This window comes from Stegostoma tigrinum, chromosome 11, assembly GCF_030684315.1.
Source record: "Stegostoma tigrinum isolate sSteTig4 chromosome 11, sSteTig4.hap1, whole genome shotgun sequence".
In the NCBI taxonomy this organism is placed as follows: Eukaryota; Metazoa; Chordata; class Chondrichthyes; order Orectolobiformes; family Stegostomatidae; genus Stegostoma; species Stegostoma tigrinum.
The window spans coordinates 5,747,754-5,765,563 of NC_081364.1; the positions used below are offsets into that span (position 1 = coordinate 5,747,754).

At 42.5% G+C, this 17,810-nt stretch overlaps 2 protein-coding genes across 6 annotated transcripts in view; both read right to left on the reverse strand.

The window, feature by feature from the left end:
* podxl2 (podocalyxin-like 2) overlaps window positions 1-2,090 on the reverse strand; it is a 48,420-nt gene extending 46,330 nt beyond the window's left edge. For all 4 annotated transcript variants that reach the window (XM_048547705.2, XM_048547703.2, XM_048547702.2 and 1 more), the window contains exon 1: window positions 1,604-2,090. In XM_048547705.2, the coding sequence (XP_048403662.2) occupies window positions 1,604-1,637 (34 nt within the window). In that variant the 5' untranslated portion in view covers window positions 1,638-2,090. The remainder of the gene's footprint in view (window positions 1-1,603) is intronic.
* A 7,968-nt stretch (window positions 2,091-10,058) lies between these two features.
* The window catches only part of mcm2 (minichromosome maintenance complex component 2), a 37,005-nt gene continuing 29,253 nt past the window's right edge, over window positions 10,059-17,810 (reverse strand). For both annotated transcript variants that reach the window (XM_048548164.2, XM_048548163.2), the window contains exons 15-17: window positions 14,344-14,526; window positions 12,834-12,989; window positions 10,059-10,633 (exon numbers count right to left, since the gene is read on the reverse strand). In XM_048548164.2, coding sequence (XP_048404121.1) covers window positions 10,523-10,633; window positions 12,834-12,989; window positions 14,344-14,526 — 450 coding nt within the window. In that variant the 3' untranslated portion in view covers window positions 10,059-10,522. The remainder of the gene's footprint in view (window positions 10,634-12,833; window positions 12,990-14,343; window positions 14,527-17,810) is intronic.

Consider the following 17,810-nt stretch of genomic DNA (forward strand, 5'->3'; position numbering starts at 1 on the left):
TCAACCTCACAGGAGGGAAAAACAAAGATCAAAACAAATGGCCACATTGCTATCTGTGAGAACACGGCGTACGCAAAATGGTACTCACTTTTCTAATGAAAACAGTGACTGCAGTTCAAAAGTATTTCATTTCATCCCTAGAAAGCACTATGAGATTCCTGGTGGTTGTAAATGGTGCTACATCAATGCAAATGCTCCTTCTTCTCCCCAGGGTCTGGCATGGTTGTTGCAGGATGCTTCAAAACATTTGATATTTCAGAGCTGTTCCCTCTCCCCATGCTCTACATCGAACGTAGAACATTAAAGCACAGTACAGGCCCTTCAGCCCTCCATGTTGTGACAACCTGTGAAACCAATCTGAAGCCCATCAAACCTACACTATTCCATTATCATCCAGTTTCTGTTTGCAAGATGGACTGTCACTCATCAGGTACAGAGATAGCAAGAAATCAGGTGCTGGGGTCAGAGTCAATGCAGGGTGGAGCTGGAGGAACACAGCAGGTCAGGCAGCATCAGAGGAGCAGGAGGGTCGACGTTTCGGGTCGGGATCCTTCTTCAGAGTCCTGATGAAGGGTGCTGACCTGAAACGTTGACTTTCCTGCTCCTCTGATGCTGCCTGACCTGCTGTGTTCCTCCAGCTCCACCCTGCATTGACTCTCATCAGGTACAGCTCACTACTTAACCAGGAGATGTGGAGGTCAGGCCCCTGGGTGGTGGTGGGGTGGGGTGGTGTGGGGGGGAAACGTTCATTGTTAATTTACTGGGAGTCATGGCTATGGCTTACAACAGCAGGGCAGATGGGGGCGGGGGTGGGGGGGGGGGGGTTCACTGAAATCTGAGGTACAGACCCTAAAGCTTATCAAGTAAGGCTGTTTGTGCTGAATTCACCCCATTACTCACTGGGGATCAATAAGTTCAGATAAATGTGGCATAAACAACCTGAACACCCACCCTCTGCTAAAATTATTGACTATTTCCACTGTAACTTTCTTTCACCTCCTGGTTCAGATTTCACTGTAAAATGGATCAAGCCTATAGGTTAGTAGCTGTGGCTGAGTGAGTCAGGCTCCTATCCCTGGATCTGAACTCCCTCTCCTTGCTACTTGTGAACATCGTCTGGCGGTTAGCACTGAGGGTACACATTGTTGACTTGTAGCAGGCCCTCTGTCTTGTCGGAAGATGCTAGCGCGCTGATCAAAGAGGGGAACCCTTTCCCACATCCCTCCTCTGCTGGGCCAATAGTTTAACCCTCTTCCAACGTTATATAGGGTCAGCGCTTCCCACCTTACAACAGGGACTACACGTCTAGAGAGTTGTACATCACTTTGGGATATCCTGAAGTCGCAAAAGATGTTATATAAATGAACGTCCTCCCGTTCACAAACCTGCGGATCGAGCCCACGCCACATCTCCTCCTGGCTTGGGACCAGGTACATCACTTAGAATTGGATATTCGCAACAATATTACACAGACACAGAACAATTCTTTGTCCTAGACCCGTAAACTTTTAATTTTCTTTTAAAAGCAATCCCCAACCCCCCGGGCAAAAAGGAATAGATGGAGAGAGAGAGAGACACAGGCAGAGAAAATATTTTCACTTACCCAGTGCACAAAGGAGAGATTGTCTCAAGCTCATGGTCGGGATGCAGAAAGCGAGGCAGAGTGTGATTTTGTTTCCTTTCTCCGAGCCCCTCCTCTGCCTGCCCCTTCCTCCGAAGGAATGGAATTCTCTGGGAGGTTTCTCGATGAGGTTCCTTTATCCTCTGGGAGAAAATGCAGCCCTCCCCTCTCCCTTACTGTCCTCGCATATGACAGACACAATTACACCAAGGCTGTTTGAGCAGGTCCATCTCACACTGTACAGAAATCAATGCAAACTTACGTGCAATTAATTTCACAAAATGCAGCTCTTTTCTTAACTAGCCTTTTGCCTTTCCCTCTGCTCACTGCTGCAGTATATTTTTAAAAACTATTGCAAATAAGTTGCCATCTTCCGTCCTCCCCTTCTCCCCTACACGGTGAGTTTGCCAGCTCCTGTCAATTTTCTGTTCTCAGGGAGACAGACTGAAAAGCAGAAATAGTCTCACTGATCATTGCGCAGCGTCTGTTCTCCGGGCCAAATTCTACCCGCTTCTGGGTCCTATCTTCCGCCCGCGGTTCCCAGGGAGATGGATGATCCCGCCTCATACAGAGGCGAGCAATGACTGGCAGAGATAAAAACAAGAAAGTGCTGGAGAAACTTAGCAGACCAGGCAGAAAGCAGAGTTAACGTTTTGAGTCTGATAGACTTCTTCAGAACTCAATAACTTTCCAAAGTTGTCACGTTGGCGCCTGGTTGTTCCACCTTATTCTCTCCTAACCTACCCCTACTCACCTTCCTGAACTCCCTCCTCACTCTCTCCACGCAAACCCTCACTCCCCCCCACCTCGTCCACCCCACTGTCTTTCCAACCACAACACTCCATCCTCATCCCTTCATCCTCACTCTCTCCCCTCTTTCACCCCCAATCTATTCCCCACTCCACACCCCATAATCTCCCTCCTTTACCCCCTCCACACTCTCCCTCTCCTTCAACCCCCAACTCTCTCTCCTCCTCCACCACCTCACTGTCTCCCCGCCAATCCCTTACTCTCTCCCCTCCTCCAGCCCTCCCCACTCTTCCCCCTCATCAGCCCCCGGCTCCACCATTTGGTTTCCATTTAGAAAGTGATCCAGTGTCCCAAAGTCAAAACCTTCCATATGCACTCAATAACTGCTTCAAAAAGCAGACAATTGGAATACATAATGAGGCCATTCAACCCCTCCTGGCTATGCTGGTTCATTGAAAAGGTTGTGCCCTTTTCCAACAGCCCTGTCCTCCTTCAATTCCCTTTCGAAAGTCAACAGCTTGCATCTTAAAACATATTTTTCAGCATCTCTCCCTTCTCTAGCTTTATGCAGACAGATATTTTACATCTCTGCACTCTGGTTACTGAGCTCCTCACAGCTTTGCCTGGCGTATTCTCTCAAAACTCCAAACACCTCTATGCAATCTCACTTTAGCCTCAACAACCAGAGTTGGAGAATAATACAAGTGTTTTCATGTCTCCTTCACTGTGGTCATGAAGTATTAAATCCAGACTCTCACTGGTGTCTATGAGTTACTGACAGGACTCAACCATTGGGACTGGTGCATCATTCCAATCAGCTGAGGCTGAGTGGGTAGCACTTGCACCTTTGAGTTCGAAGCTTGTAGCCTCAAACTCAGTCCTCAGTCTTGACCACATCATTGAGACTCACACTCCTGTGCTGTACAGTTTTATGGGATACCACATCATTGAGACTCACACTCCTGTGCTGTACAGTTTTATGGGATACCACATCATTGAGACTCACACTCCTGTGCTGTACAGTTTTACGGGGTATCTTTTGAAGTGCGAGCTATCTCTGCTCACCGCACCTCCCCTTAGATAGATGTAAAAGGTCACACATTATTTCAAACATGACCAGAGGTTTTCCCTCCGGTCTCCTGGCCAATTTTTGGCCATTATCCAAATCATATTGTCAGCTCATTATATTAATTCTGTGCGTGGGAGCTTACTGTGCATAAATTGACTGATGTGTTTCCAACAATAACTGTGCTCTGAAAACTGTGAAGCAACATTAGACATCCTGAGATCATAAATGTCATGTTTTAGTTGAAAGATTAATAGTTAATGAAGGTGCTGTGCATGTGGAAACAGCTACAGTCTCTTCTCTCTCACAATCCCTTTCTCATCTCTCCCTGCTTTGAGGAAACCACCATACTCGTTTCTCCTCTCTTGATCCTCCTAAGATGTAAATACAACATTCTACACATTCCCTCCTCTCTCATTGCACTGACTCATCCCACCACCTCCTGCTCTAACTCACTTTCCTGGGGCTGATTAAAACTATGACGTTCCATAAATCTCTCAGGCACTCCTTTCCGAAAGCCCAGGCTTGGTGCCAACGAACCTCAATGCCCCGAATATTCTGCTTTCAACACTGCATTGCTCTGCGTGAGTGCTGGTACTCTGCTGCAGTATTGAGGGAGTGCCACATTCTCAGAGATGTTGTTTTGTACGTTCAGCATTAAACCAAGGTCCTATTTGCTTCCTCCAATGGAACTAAAAGATTGCATGGGGATAAGGCAGGAACAGGATACTGATTGTGGATGACCAGCCATGATCATAATGAATGGTGATGCTGGCTAGAAGGGCCGAATGGCCTACTCCTGCACCTATTGTCTAATCTGAAGAAGATTGGGGTAGCATGGTGGCACAGCGGTTAGCACTGCTGCTTCACAGCACCAGGGACCTGGGTTTGATTCCAGCTTCAGGACAATGTCTGTGTTGTCTGCGTGGGTTTTCTCCAGGTACTCTAATTTCCTCCCATGGTTTAGAGATGTGACGATTGGTTGGATTAGCCATGCTAAATCATCTGTAGTGTCTAGGAATGTGCAGGCTAGTTGGGTTAGTCATGGGGAAATGTAAGGTTATGGGGATAGGATTGGGGGTGTAGGATCTGGGTGGGATGGTCTTTGGAGGGTTGGTGTGGACACCATGAGCCAAATGGCCTGCTTCCACACTGTAGGGATTCAATGAAGAAAAGGCCAATATTTATCCCCAATTATTGCCTCTTGAACTAGCTCTATCCTGGAGACCGGGGCTGACTGTATCAATGTGTGACTCACTGGAGTTGTCTCAGCTTCACTGCTCACCTTATCGAGTCCACTTAGCAAATCATCAATCACAGTTTGACTGGTGCAAGAACTAAAAGTTACAACAGGATGGGGACAGGTAGAGGCCGTTCATCCCTTGAGTCTGTTCTTAAAGGTTTGGATAATTCTTCCCCATGATGCCCATTAAAATGAGTGCTTTGTCTGTATATGCAGTGCAACGAGGGCCCAATTCTTTCTTTCGCTAGGAAAAACACACCAACATTGGGTGGTTGCTAGCCAAATAAATTGTATTTAGCTGAACTCATGAAAGGATGGCCATCACTAGGACACCAAGGAAAATGCGCCTGTTCTTTGTGTGATCTATTACATCATATCCAAAACATGAAACTCATTGACACTTCAGGGCCATCAGCCTAGATTTTACTCAAGTCTCAGGAGTGATACAATGGATGCATGACTTTCTGCTTCAGAGGCAAGAGAGCTACCTCCAGCTGAGGCAGAAATCAGTGCCTATTGAATCTAGATAGGAATGTGGGGAGGTCAATTCTTTGATCTGCTAAGTTCGTGGCAAAAAAAAAGTCCAACTCTTTGACACGGTCCTACAAGCAGTCGAGCCTCTTGGAAGAATCAATAGGCAGACTTAGCCAGGATCAAAGTTCTTGGCAGAGCTTTTGAGTTCCAACAAAGAGTTCCATTGATGGAGCCTATTGTTGGCTAATAGCCTGCAAGGCAGGATATCTCCCCACTGCCGTGTGTGCGTGCTCTCTCTCTCACACACACACGCGGTTCAACTAAACTGCCAGCAGACATACAGCCATCCTTGTTTTAGGCCAGTCTTGACATAATTGGTGAAACTCGTATGCTTTTTGCCAATTGCAATTTATGTTCTCAAGCTTCACTCTGCAAAGCACAAATTTCCCACATGTCCTATGGAATTAATATCAACACTCCATACACTGGTTATTGCCCACTGCCAAGCCTCCCTGTAAACAGTTTTGGCTGCATTAAGGTAAAGACTGATGGAACATTTAACACTGCCAGGATAATCAGTCGAGTGTGGAATACATAAAAGGCATCAACAGGAGCAAGGAGTGCCTCCTAACTTGTAAAAATCTGATTTGCATCTCAAGTGTCTGGGTTGCTGAGGGATAATTTTTCCCTCATTTTATTTTCCCTCTCAGGTGGGACAAAGAAGAGTAAGGGTCTTTGTAGAAAGTCGATCTCTGGTAGATCAACCAGCTGGATGCTGGTCAGCCCTGGCTCAATGTGTACAATATGACATAATGCCTGAGTGCCAATCCCTGGGAGCTTGTGGTTTAGGTCATGTCCTGCTACGAATCCTCCTTCCAATGCCAGTCTAAAGCTTATTCAGCAGTCAGTAGTGGAGGATGGACCACATGTAAGTTTCAACAGAGAAGACGCCCACCTTTCTTAATAAGACATAGTTTATTATATCTCATTAACTGTAGAGAGATGATATTAATTCTTTGGCACATTAACTCTAGTAGGTAGAGAAGACATGTGTCTCAGTTAGGAGACTGCGTCAGATTCCAATTGACTCCCAACCCAGAGACTCTTTAACATCATTGTGGAGTTCTGCATAGCTCAACCATTAACTCTTTCAGAACCGTTACCTGATTCAATAAATGAGATCCATTGTCCCCTCCGAGTCAGATGATTATGGGATTTAGATCACCGACTTATCTAAAAAAATCCGCATGGATATGAGCATTAGTACTGAACGGAAGGAGGCACCAGCTTTTAAATGAGACATCAGCTATAAGACCAAAGACACGGAGCAAAAGTTGTTCATTCAGCCCATCAAGTTTACTCCACTATTCCATGAGATCATAGCTGATCTCATAATTCTCAACTCCATCTTCTTGCCTTTTCCCTACAACCTTGACTGATTGAAAAATGTCTCTCCCAGTCTTGAATATACTTAATGACCCTCTCAAGTAGGCATAAATGTTCTGGTGATAATATTCTGAAGAAGGGTGTTCTGCTCAATGTTAGATCAGATACAAGATCTCTAGGGGATTTAACACAGTAGATACATGAAGGATATTTCCTTATATGGCGACCAGGACTAAGGGACACTGATTAGAAGAAAGACTTCCTTTATTCAGATGGAAATGAGACCTTCTTTTCTCTCAAACAGTTGTCTACTCTTCCCCAGAATGTCTTCTCTCACTTCTGAAGACAATAAAACAATCCACACCTAGATGCAAGATGTGGTCAACAGTCAGGTTTGGGCTGATTAGTGGCAAGGAAGAAAGTGACAGGACATGACCATTTGCAATGTGGCTGTCTGAAAATATCTTTCAATGACACTGCAATTGTCGGATTCTCCAGCCTTAACATCCAGGGGGTTACTCCTGTTGAGAAACTTCACCGGTCATATTCACACATTGGGTACAGGAGATGATCAGAGGTTGGGCATTCTGACTTTTCATCTACCACTTATACACGTTGCAAACTGGGAGCATAATGGAATTTTCTCCATTTACCAGGATGGCGTTCCAACAACATGCAGACGAGGCATCACCCAGGACAAAAGCAGTCTGCTGGATTGGCACCTCATCCACAACCATGAACATCCACTCTATCAAGCACCAGTGTATGGTAGTGAATGCATAACCAATGAGACAGCATTAAAACCAAGGACGTGAAAGAGACCAGAATTAGAGGGAAGCAGAATGTTTCTTTTTCCAACCTGACAAACAGATAAACAGTGAAGAAAAATAAGATGCTATCTGCTACAGACAATTCGCTGGCTCTGACCAGAGCATTTCCCAAACGTCACAGTTTCATCTGTTTAATTACAAGGCAGAGAAAGGAGCTGACATTTTGATGACAGTATTTTAGGGCAGCAGCTTTGTTGACCTGCAATATTTTTGGTTATGAGGGGCTTAAATGTCCCTGAAGCAACAGACACTAAAACCTTTCAAGAGTTGACAGTTAAATAGTTCGTGACAGACGTAGGTATAAATATTTAATTGGCTACATGGGTAATTACTGGTGAAGGCTCATGATGGGAAATTCACTTAGTTGCCTGTGATAGCACTTCAGGGTACATATATAAAAAGAATAGTGATGAGGACACAAGGGCTGAATAGAAATTTCCCTAGTGTTGTTGGATTTTCATTCGTTCAGCAAAAAAATTCAATCACACTTCTGATTTGTATTGTTAGGCAGTGGAAGGGGGCCTCGTGCGAGTCGATGCACAGCCTCGAAGCTCCACACTTTGTTATCTCTGATCCTGTTGTGCAGCTGTAAGATGTAGGAGATGGCAGCCATTCAGTCTGTTATTCCATGAAATTGAGGCCAATTTGACAATCCTCAATTCTACTTTCCTCCCATATCCACTCCCCTGCCCCATTAACCTTGTATTCTATTACTGATTAAAAATCTGCCAGTCTTGATTACACTTAATCCACAACGCTCCGTGGTAAAGAATTTTAGAATACTGAAATAAGTAATTCTCATTTGTTTTAAATGGGCTATCTTATTCTGAGATTATACTTTCTTCTGCAAGGGGGAAAACAAAACGTCATTACATCTACCCTGTCACGACCCCTAAGAAACTTATGTTTCAATAAGGATTACCTTCAATAACTCCTCTCTTAGATAAGTAGTCCAAAATTGCTTCCAGTTTGAGACATGGTCTAACTAGTTCTTTGAACAGTTTTAGCAAACCTCCCCATTATGTTTCATTTCTTTTGATATAAATGCCAACATTCTATTTGGTTTCTCCATTTCTTGCTGAACTTGTGAATATTTTCTGATCAATTGATTCAGAGATGTTATTTCACAGACCTCAAGCAGATGGAACTTTAATTTGGGTCTCCGGGCTCAGAGTGCACCATAAGAGTTCTTGTGCTGAACTTGTACGCTAACTTTTCCCTCCCACTATATCTGTAGATATCTGGTCAACAGCAACTCCAAGCAGTTGATGGAGAATTCAGCAATGGTAACTGGACAAAGACATGCATTATTGTATTGATTATTGTATTGTATTGTATTGATATTAATGTCCTACACTATGACTACCATCAGTTACTATAAGCTTAGTGAATTTAGCTACCTGAAGTCATTCAACCACCAGGCACAGCAAATGCTGATGGCACATCAAACCCAAGTCTTATCTGCAACTGAGAAACGCCAGAGCTTGTTCTCTCTCAACAAACCCCACCCACCCCCCACCCCACGCAGCAATTCTGGAGAAACTCAAAATAAGGAATCTATATGCACTATTGGGCAGACAACAGCATTTTTAACCTGTGTAATAGAGATGGAAACCCAATTAAGCTAACTAATTATCCTCATGTTTTGTTGTACGAGACTTTTTCTAAAGTCAAAATAAAAAAGTTTTTGGCTAGTGTTGAGGCCAGCACTAGGTTATGGAATTTAGCCTCTCTTTCAGAAAAGTGGTTAATTATGTACCAGATTACATTGGCCCAAGCACAATACTAATAGCAAAGACTGCTTTATGTATCTGGCTTTCACACTCCAATTAATTGATTTTCTGCTCCAATAACAGTATAGAAAAGGCACATAGCCTTTAACACAGCCTATGGTTAAAACTATGAGTACAAGTGCACTTGCATTGACTATAATTTTACATGGCTGATTTCTTTAATGAATCAGCTGGAAATACTATCAAAAACAGTGCAATATCTCAAGAAGCACCACTGACCATCAACCAACTTTAATTTATATAATGCTTTTACTTAGTAAGTCTCAACAGATTTCACAGGAGTGCATTCATGTAATCAGACCAAAAATAATACTGAACCAAGAGGAGGAAGTATTCAGATAAGCAATTCAAATCTTGGTCAAAATGGTAGGGTTTGAGAAACATCTTAGAGGGAACAAAGACGGTCAATATTCCAGCATTTAGGAAACTGAAGGTTTAGTTGTCAGAGATAAAACCTTTTTAAAAAAAGAGTATTCCTACCTCAGGCAACCACCCATGTGAGTTTGCACATTCTTCCTGTGTCTGCGTGGGTGTCCTCCACATGCTCTGGTTTCCTCCCACAGTCCAAAGATGTGCAGGTTGGGTGGATTGGCCATGCTAAATTGTCCCACAGTGTCCAGGGATGAGCAGGCTACATTGGTTAGGCATGGGAAATGCTGGGTTACAGGAATAGGATAGGGGGTAGACATGGATGGGGTGCTCTTTGGAGGGTCAGTGTGGATTCAATGATCCAAATGGTCTGCTTCCACACTGTGGGAATTCTATGAAGAGGCTACAGATACAGGAATGCAGAGTTCTTGGAGGTGGCAAATGGAGACAGTGAGGCCACAAGGGAATTTGAATAGGTTTTTACTATAGTTTGGCAATTTTTGGAATGAGTTGAGGTGAAACAAAATTTTGGAAACATCTTTATTGATCATTACAGAAATCGAGTTAGAGAATGTACACCTAGTTTTACTTATACACAGAAAACAGCATATTTGGGAGCAGAAATCATGCAAAGTGTAACAGCTTCATTACAAAGAGACACTACTTCATTGAAAAAACAATGCATAAGTTTTTTTTCTAAAAACGAAGTCTGTTGAAAATACAGACATTAATTCGTAAAGTTGACAGCCAAGGTGGGGAAACAAAATGTGGAGGTGGCAATCAAAATACAAGTGGATGAGAAAGTGCTCAAATACTGCAAGGACAGAGCCTTTGATGAGTCTACACAACTTCAGCTTAATTCATCCTGTTCCAAGTATGCACTTCAGCATTGCAATCATCCAAAAATACTCATCCATACCAGAGACATGATGTCAGCTTTTGTATTATGCCAACCTCCACATAGATTTCTTCTCTCTTTTTAGAAACTAATTAGAACTGCTGTACAATTAACTTTCTTCGCACGTCATGAGTGAATTTGTTAATTTTGAAGAGATCACTTTCATAGAACGAAGTCATGTTGTGAATATTGATTTGACGAGCCTAGGAAAAGAAGCAGAACCTTAAAAACTAAACCAGTGCAAAACAAAGGCCCTCAATAGTTTTCCTAAAAAAATGCAAACTGTGACAAAACAATGGAATTCGATAAACTTTATTACAGGCAAACAAACACCATAAAATTTTACACCAGGTGATATTTGCACCCGGGAACAAATAAAAAAATTCAGGCCATGATTTTAAAGGTTCCCATATACTGTTATTGTTGCGTTGCCCAGAATTATACTAGCTAACTTCTCACACTGTATTTAAACCTGCTAGCTAGGCTTTTACAGAGAGATGGGCAAAACAGCTAAATGCAAAGTTCCTAAACACACACTAAAATCTTGAATCCCACGTAACTGAAATATAACTGGTTTTGGTCAATAAAATAATGCCTGCCAATTATCATCCAGAGACTGCTCTATTAAAAAAAACCTTAAAATGCACAGAATCCAAACAATGTGGGAGCAGACCATTGCCCCATCAAGTTCAGACCAACCCCTACAAAAGAGGACTCTACCCCATTCCTGTCACCCTGCATTTCCCATGGCTAATCCACCTAGCTGAGCCTGCACATCCCTGGACACTATAAGCAATTTAGCACTGCCAACGCACCCAACTTGCAAATCTTTGGACTGTGGGAGGAAACCCACACAATAATGAGGAGAATGTGCGAATTCCATATTCATACCAGTGATGGTTGTTTTTGTTAAAAACAATATTATTTATGTAATTTTTGGGATTTCTTGCATATGCTGTGTCATTTCAATGGGTACTCAATGTATTAAAATGACTTAAATGATTTAAGTCCTTAAGACCATCAGATGAAGCAGAAGTGGGCCATTTAGCTCATCATATCTGCTCCACCATTCAATTAAAGATCATGGTTGATCAGATAATCCTCAATTCAATTTTCCTATCTTTTGCCCACCAACATCCTGATTGCCTGACAATTTGGGGGGGGGATAAAAAAAAATCTGTATTCAGTTTAGGACATGCTCAACAACTCCAGGTGAAATCTGCATCTACCCAGTGCCCCAAGAATCTTGTATATTTCAATAAGGTCACCTCTTATTCTTCTAAACTCCCATATAGTCTCAAACTGCTCAGCCTCTTCTCATTTCACTGATCCTCTCTACCTGATATCAGCCTAGTGAACCTTCTGTGGACTGCCTCCAATGCCACTGGGGAAACAGCAAAAAGGATTGCCCTCTATTCTCAAAAAGTGGCCTGAAATTTTAAAACCTGCTTTTTCACCTCCCCTGGGAGTCGACATGGTTTTTATCCGAGGTGGTCACATGTACCACAATTGTGTTGGGCAAGCTGATGGACCAGAGCGTTTTCTTTCCTATCTATTATTCCCTCATATACAGAATTGGTAGCAACATTATTCTGTTCCACGCCAGAACCCAGAAGTCCCAAAACTGGACCCACAAAATCTCTTATTCCTTCCTGTAGACAATTGAGTACCTAGGCATTTGCAGCTGTTCCTTCATTCTCCCTTGTCCATACCACCCCAAGTTCACACTAGGGGTAGTAAGAACTGCAGATGCTGGAGTCAGATAACACATTGTAGTGCTTGAGGAACACAACAGGCCAGGCAGCATCAGTATGGAGTGCTATATAGTGTCAAACTGCCAACTGAAACCTGGAACGTTTGTTTGAAACATACAGGACATGGCATGCATCTACAGTACAATGGGAGAGTTAGGTGAAGATGGTGGCATGCTCTGTGGACAGTTTGAAATGCTACCACGGTATCTCGTGGTATTTAAGTTTTTAAAAAGTTTGGATTTGTAAGCTCGTCTCAATAATGGTGACCACGGCAAAATAGTTGATTATTGTAGAAACCTAAGTGGTTTACTAATGTCCTTCAGGGAATGAAATCTGCCATCCTGAACCGAACCTCGCCTACATGTGACCACGGACCCGCAAACGTGCAGTCAACTCATAACTGCCCTTTGAATGGTCTTAACGTGCCAGTCAGTTCAAAATCAATTGAGCATGAGCAACAAATGGCAGCTTTGCCAGCAACACCTGCATTCCGTGAAAGAATAAAGAAAAAAATTGTTGCCCTGCAGGAGCGATTTTCAATACATCAGAGCAAATCTTTAATAATCTTGAAGCGCTCAATTTCAAGAAAATTGGCAAGACACCACAGATTTCACCACTAACCAGAACTATCAAATATATTTTTATTTACCTTTTCCACCAAATCTTTTTCTGGTATTTCAATGGTGTCCTGTTGTGCCCCATATCTATTGCGTTGGTAGGTAGCCTGTTCTGCCACTAACTGCTTCAGAACAAAGAGCAGTAGCTCATTATTGTCTCGTTTGAATGTCAAATATCTTGAAAATGTCTGAGAGGTGTGGGGGGAGAAAAAAAAGTGAGAAAACATAATTGCAGTGGTTAGAATTAACTTTTTCTTTGATTAATAAATCCCACGAGTTCAGCGTTTAAGAATCTAAATAAAGCTTTTGTTTCAGCATCCATTTTAATCCTGTCCAACATAACAATTCTCTAATAGATCCTGGTGTGTAATGATTTTGGATAATTTGAATCCAGCTTTTAGAGTGTGTGGACCCAACAATGCAGTAAAATATCCCCAGTGAAATACAATTAATTGCAGGATCAGTAAATCACAGTTGCATAAGTAATGTTACTTGATTTCCTCAGGCAGATAGTTTCAGCAGAAAATAGACATTTGCCCATTTATTTTAAAAATTCAAAACTGGAAGCATTAACCTAAACAGAAAATATTTCTCTAGAGGAACAAGAAACTCAGGCCAACTGATGTCAACTGAAATGTCTGTGAGAAGTCTGAACACATGCATAAGCAGGTTCAGGAACAGCTTTTTTCTGGCCATTATCAGACTGTAGCCTCAAATAATGTAACCTGCAACATAACCTGTATGCCTCTAAGTCTTTTTGATCTGCACCTCCTTTGCTTGCTGTCATCTACCCGTACTGTTTGTAAATAAAGCTTTTCACAGTATTTCTGCACACATGACAATAAAATCAATTAACTTTAAAATCAAACTGGACTACAACTGGCACACACAATTTCACATTGCTAGGGTGACATAATTATGTGACAATGGCACACTAACATAGACCAAATCAGGTGTCCCCAGAGGATCTGCAAGGTCTGCACTCTAAATATCCGAAATTAGATATCCTGAGCCTATCCAACCCACTTAACATTAGGCCTCAAGACACAAGAGCAGAAGTAGGCAATTTATCTCAAGCCAGCTCTGCCACTCAATGAGATCATGGCTGATCTGATTATCCTCAGCACCATTTTCCTGCCTTTTCCCTATTATCCTATCTTTCTGTGCAGTACACTAAGAAACATTTCTGTCAAACCATTCCTAACTGATAAGATCTTAAACTTCCTGCAGCAATCATGTCCAGGATTCCTTCTCAGGATCGAATGCCTTACAGAGCATTAGCTGGGAGCATCCTTTTATTTATACTTCAACACTGAAGAAAGATCAAAACAATTTGATTCGACACAATCAGATCATAAATATCATGGGGGAGAAGGAAAGAGGAATCCATACCCATGTATTTTATTGGTAAGGAAATCTAACACTAGTGAAATGATGTGCCCCTCATTTTTCAATCGATGCTCAAAACTAGAGCTATTTTCCACTTTATGATACAACAGCAGGAGTAACAAATAGCAGTGAAATATTCTCCCACAGGCTCACCTTCCTCATGCTCCTCATGACACTGAACTTCTGCGTGTCGATAAAGCTTTCCAGCATGACCCGAATAGCCATGTTGACATCATCCTCCATCACATAATCTCGGAGGTGGATGCGAGCATGTGCCTCAGCCATACGAATCATGGATTCAATGTGACGCACTGTGATAGGAATACTGCCAGTGGCCTGTATGAGCGAGAAAAAGAGTATTTTTTGTAAACCTGTAAGAAACCGGTCACATTTGAGAATGCTTGAACTTCAATGCAGAGTCTCCAACCTATTATGCGTTTATGAAGTGGCAGTGCAGCAGTAATGTCAAGGACTAATAATCCAGAGACCTTGTAATGGTCTGGGGTATGGGTTTGATTCTCACCATGGCAAATGGTCAAAACTAGAACTGGATTTTATTTAAAAGTGAGGTATTCAAGTTAGGGGCAGGTGTCTAATGGCAACCATTTAATTAAGTTCCATTGGTGTAAAAAGCCCTTCTGGTTCAATGCCCTTAAGAGAAGAATATCTGCCATCCTTACCTGGTCTAGCCACATGACTGCAAACCCACAGCAATGCAGTTATCTCTTAACTGCCTTCTGAAAGTTTTAGTGGGCTACAAAGTAATGAAACTAGAGGACCACTCACCATCAATTTAGGCAGTAAAAATGGCACTGGCCAACAACATTGCCTTGTTGCCCCTACAGAGTCCTCCTTACTAACATCTGGGAGGTTTGTACCAAGATTAGGAGAGCTGCCCCACAGACTCAGGAAGTAGCAGCCTGACTTAGTCATATTCATGGAATTGCCTTACAGACAATGCCTCAAACAACACTATCACATTCCCTGGGTAAGTCCTGTCCTACCTAACTTAAAGGGATGCTGTAGTGATATACAGTTAGAAGGGAGTTGCCTGGGAGTACTTGTCATTGACTCTGAACCCCCATGAAGTCTCATATCATCAGATCAAACATGGGAAGGAGCTTTTCTTGCTGATTAACACCTAGCATCCCACTTCAACTGAAGAACAAGAACTCCTTCACACTGAACACCACTTGTAGCAAGTTGGGAAGGTAGGAAAAGCACAGATGTACCTTGGATGAGGGATTCCTGTGTCCATCACCAGGAGTGGCTCAGCAGCACCAGAACTGACTGAGTCCTAAAGGGAATAGCTGCTATACTCAGTCTGCAGCATGCTATAACGGAACCAACAAGAGGAAGAAAAAAATTGACGTGACCTCATCCTCATCAAGTTACCTGCTTTAGTTGCATTTGTCACTGGGAACATCAGTAGAGGTGGCTATTGTACTGACTTGTGGAGCTTATGCAGCTCCAACAATATTCCAGAAGCCCTGCCCCATCAAGGAAAAGCAGCCTGGCTGGTTATTTTTTCAAATGTGCCATTCACATCCCCCACTACCATGCATCAAGTACTACCAATCAGTACTTGCTACCAGATGCAGTGTAGAAATTCACCAATGTTCCTTAGTCAGCACTTTCCAAACCTACAACCACTCTATTTAGTAGGGTAAGGGCAGCAGATACTTGGAATATCATTATCTCCACATTCTCCTCTAAGTCATCCATCATCCTGAGTTGGAAATATTATTTTCCATCAGTGTTGCTGGCCTTAAAATCCTGAAATTCCCTCCCTAACTGCATTGTGGGAGCACGCACACCAATGAATTGTAGCACTCGAAGGCAGCAGCTCTCCACACCTTCAAGCACAACAAATGCTGGACCAGCTAGCACCAACCACACCCATAAAACAAAATGCTGATACAAAGGGGGGGAGAAAAAAAAAGTGGTAGGAAGGGATTTGTGTGGAGCATAACTGTGTGTGAAGACCAGTGAGGCAAACGGCCTTCTTAAACTATGTAATGCTATTTAATTTCTGAGAAACAGTTGATAACTGGTCCTGCTGGGAGATATTCCCTTCACTTTTCTGTAAAGAATTTGTCCATTCTTACCTACAATGGGAATAAATTGTATTAGAATTTGTTATATTGCATTAATGATTGTTTATAAGGCTTGTTGAGCTATTTTAATTTAAAAAAAGTAGCATCTGTCCAGTGCAATCTGTTCTGCATTCAAATTGAATTAATCGGACTGGACTCAAATCATAAATACATTTTCATGAAATCCTGAATAACAGACCAAGGGTGTTGAAAATATAAAGAAATATAGTTCAATCACATCACATCAAGATTTAAGCTGGCTCAGCTCCTCTGTGAATCAAAATCAGAGCTTTCAAATACAGTCTGAGCTCAGTTTACCTTGGACAGTATAATACAGTTAAGGGTTTGCTATGTCACTCCAGTGTCAATCTTTGGGCGAGAGTTAAACTATGACCATGCCCCCTCGTGCAAGTACAAAAGATCCCATGCCACAATTGCAAAGAAAATCAGAGCAGTTAGCTCTTGGGGTTCTGGCCCATATTTGTCCCTCCACCAACATGACAAAAATAGACTACCTGGTCATTCCTGCTTATGGGGGCTTTCTGTACACAGACTAGTATTTTCTACTTTACAATAGCAACATACTTCAAAAGTACTTAACTGCCTGTGTACATCTCAAACATTACAGAGCATATCGTGCACATTACAGAGCATGTCTCTCTTCACAAAAGGGTGGAACTTAAAGGTGAGAATGTTCTAACAAAAAATAAATTAGAGAAGTAATTTAAACCAAAAAAATGAACAGGTAATAACACCTAATGGGTTACAGAAACAGAAGAAAGGGACCTAGAGATTACATTTAGAGTTCTGAGTGTGGGTGTTTGCTGCCTTTCTGGAGAATGACCAATATAATTTCAATTTCCAAGAAGGCTGTTGGACTTTGCCTGCGTAATGATGGATCATAGAAAAGTCATAGGAATCAGAAATTTACAGCATGGAAAGAGGCAATTTGGCCCATTGCTTCCACACTAGCCAACAGGTTGTTACGCTGGACGATCCCACTCTCTAGCTCTTGGTCTGTATGCTTCCAAGTGAATCCCTACATTATGGAAACATGCCTTTCAGCCCAACAAGTCCACACCGACCCTTGCAGCATCATACCCAGACCCGACCCCTATAACCCACCTCAGCTACACATCTCTGAACATGATGGGCAATTTAGCATGGCCAATCTACCTAACCTGCACATCTTTGGACTGTGCGAGGAAACTGGAGCACCCAGAGGAAACCCACGCAGACACAGGGAAAATCGCTAGAGTGGAATCGAACCTGGGTTCCTGATGCCGTGAAGCAGCAGTACTAACCACTGAGCCAACGTGCTGCCCCACTGGCCTTTTTGATTATTTGCTGCTCGGTAATGTCATTTAAAGTGCTATGCACCTAAACCCCCAAATCTCGCTGGTCTTGCACTGTATTTAACTTTGTTTCTTCTTAAAAAAACACCCCTGATCCTTTTTTGATCCAAAATGTACAACCTGACGTTTGCTTATATTGAAATCCATCTACCACAGCTTTGCCCATTCA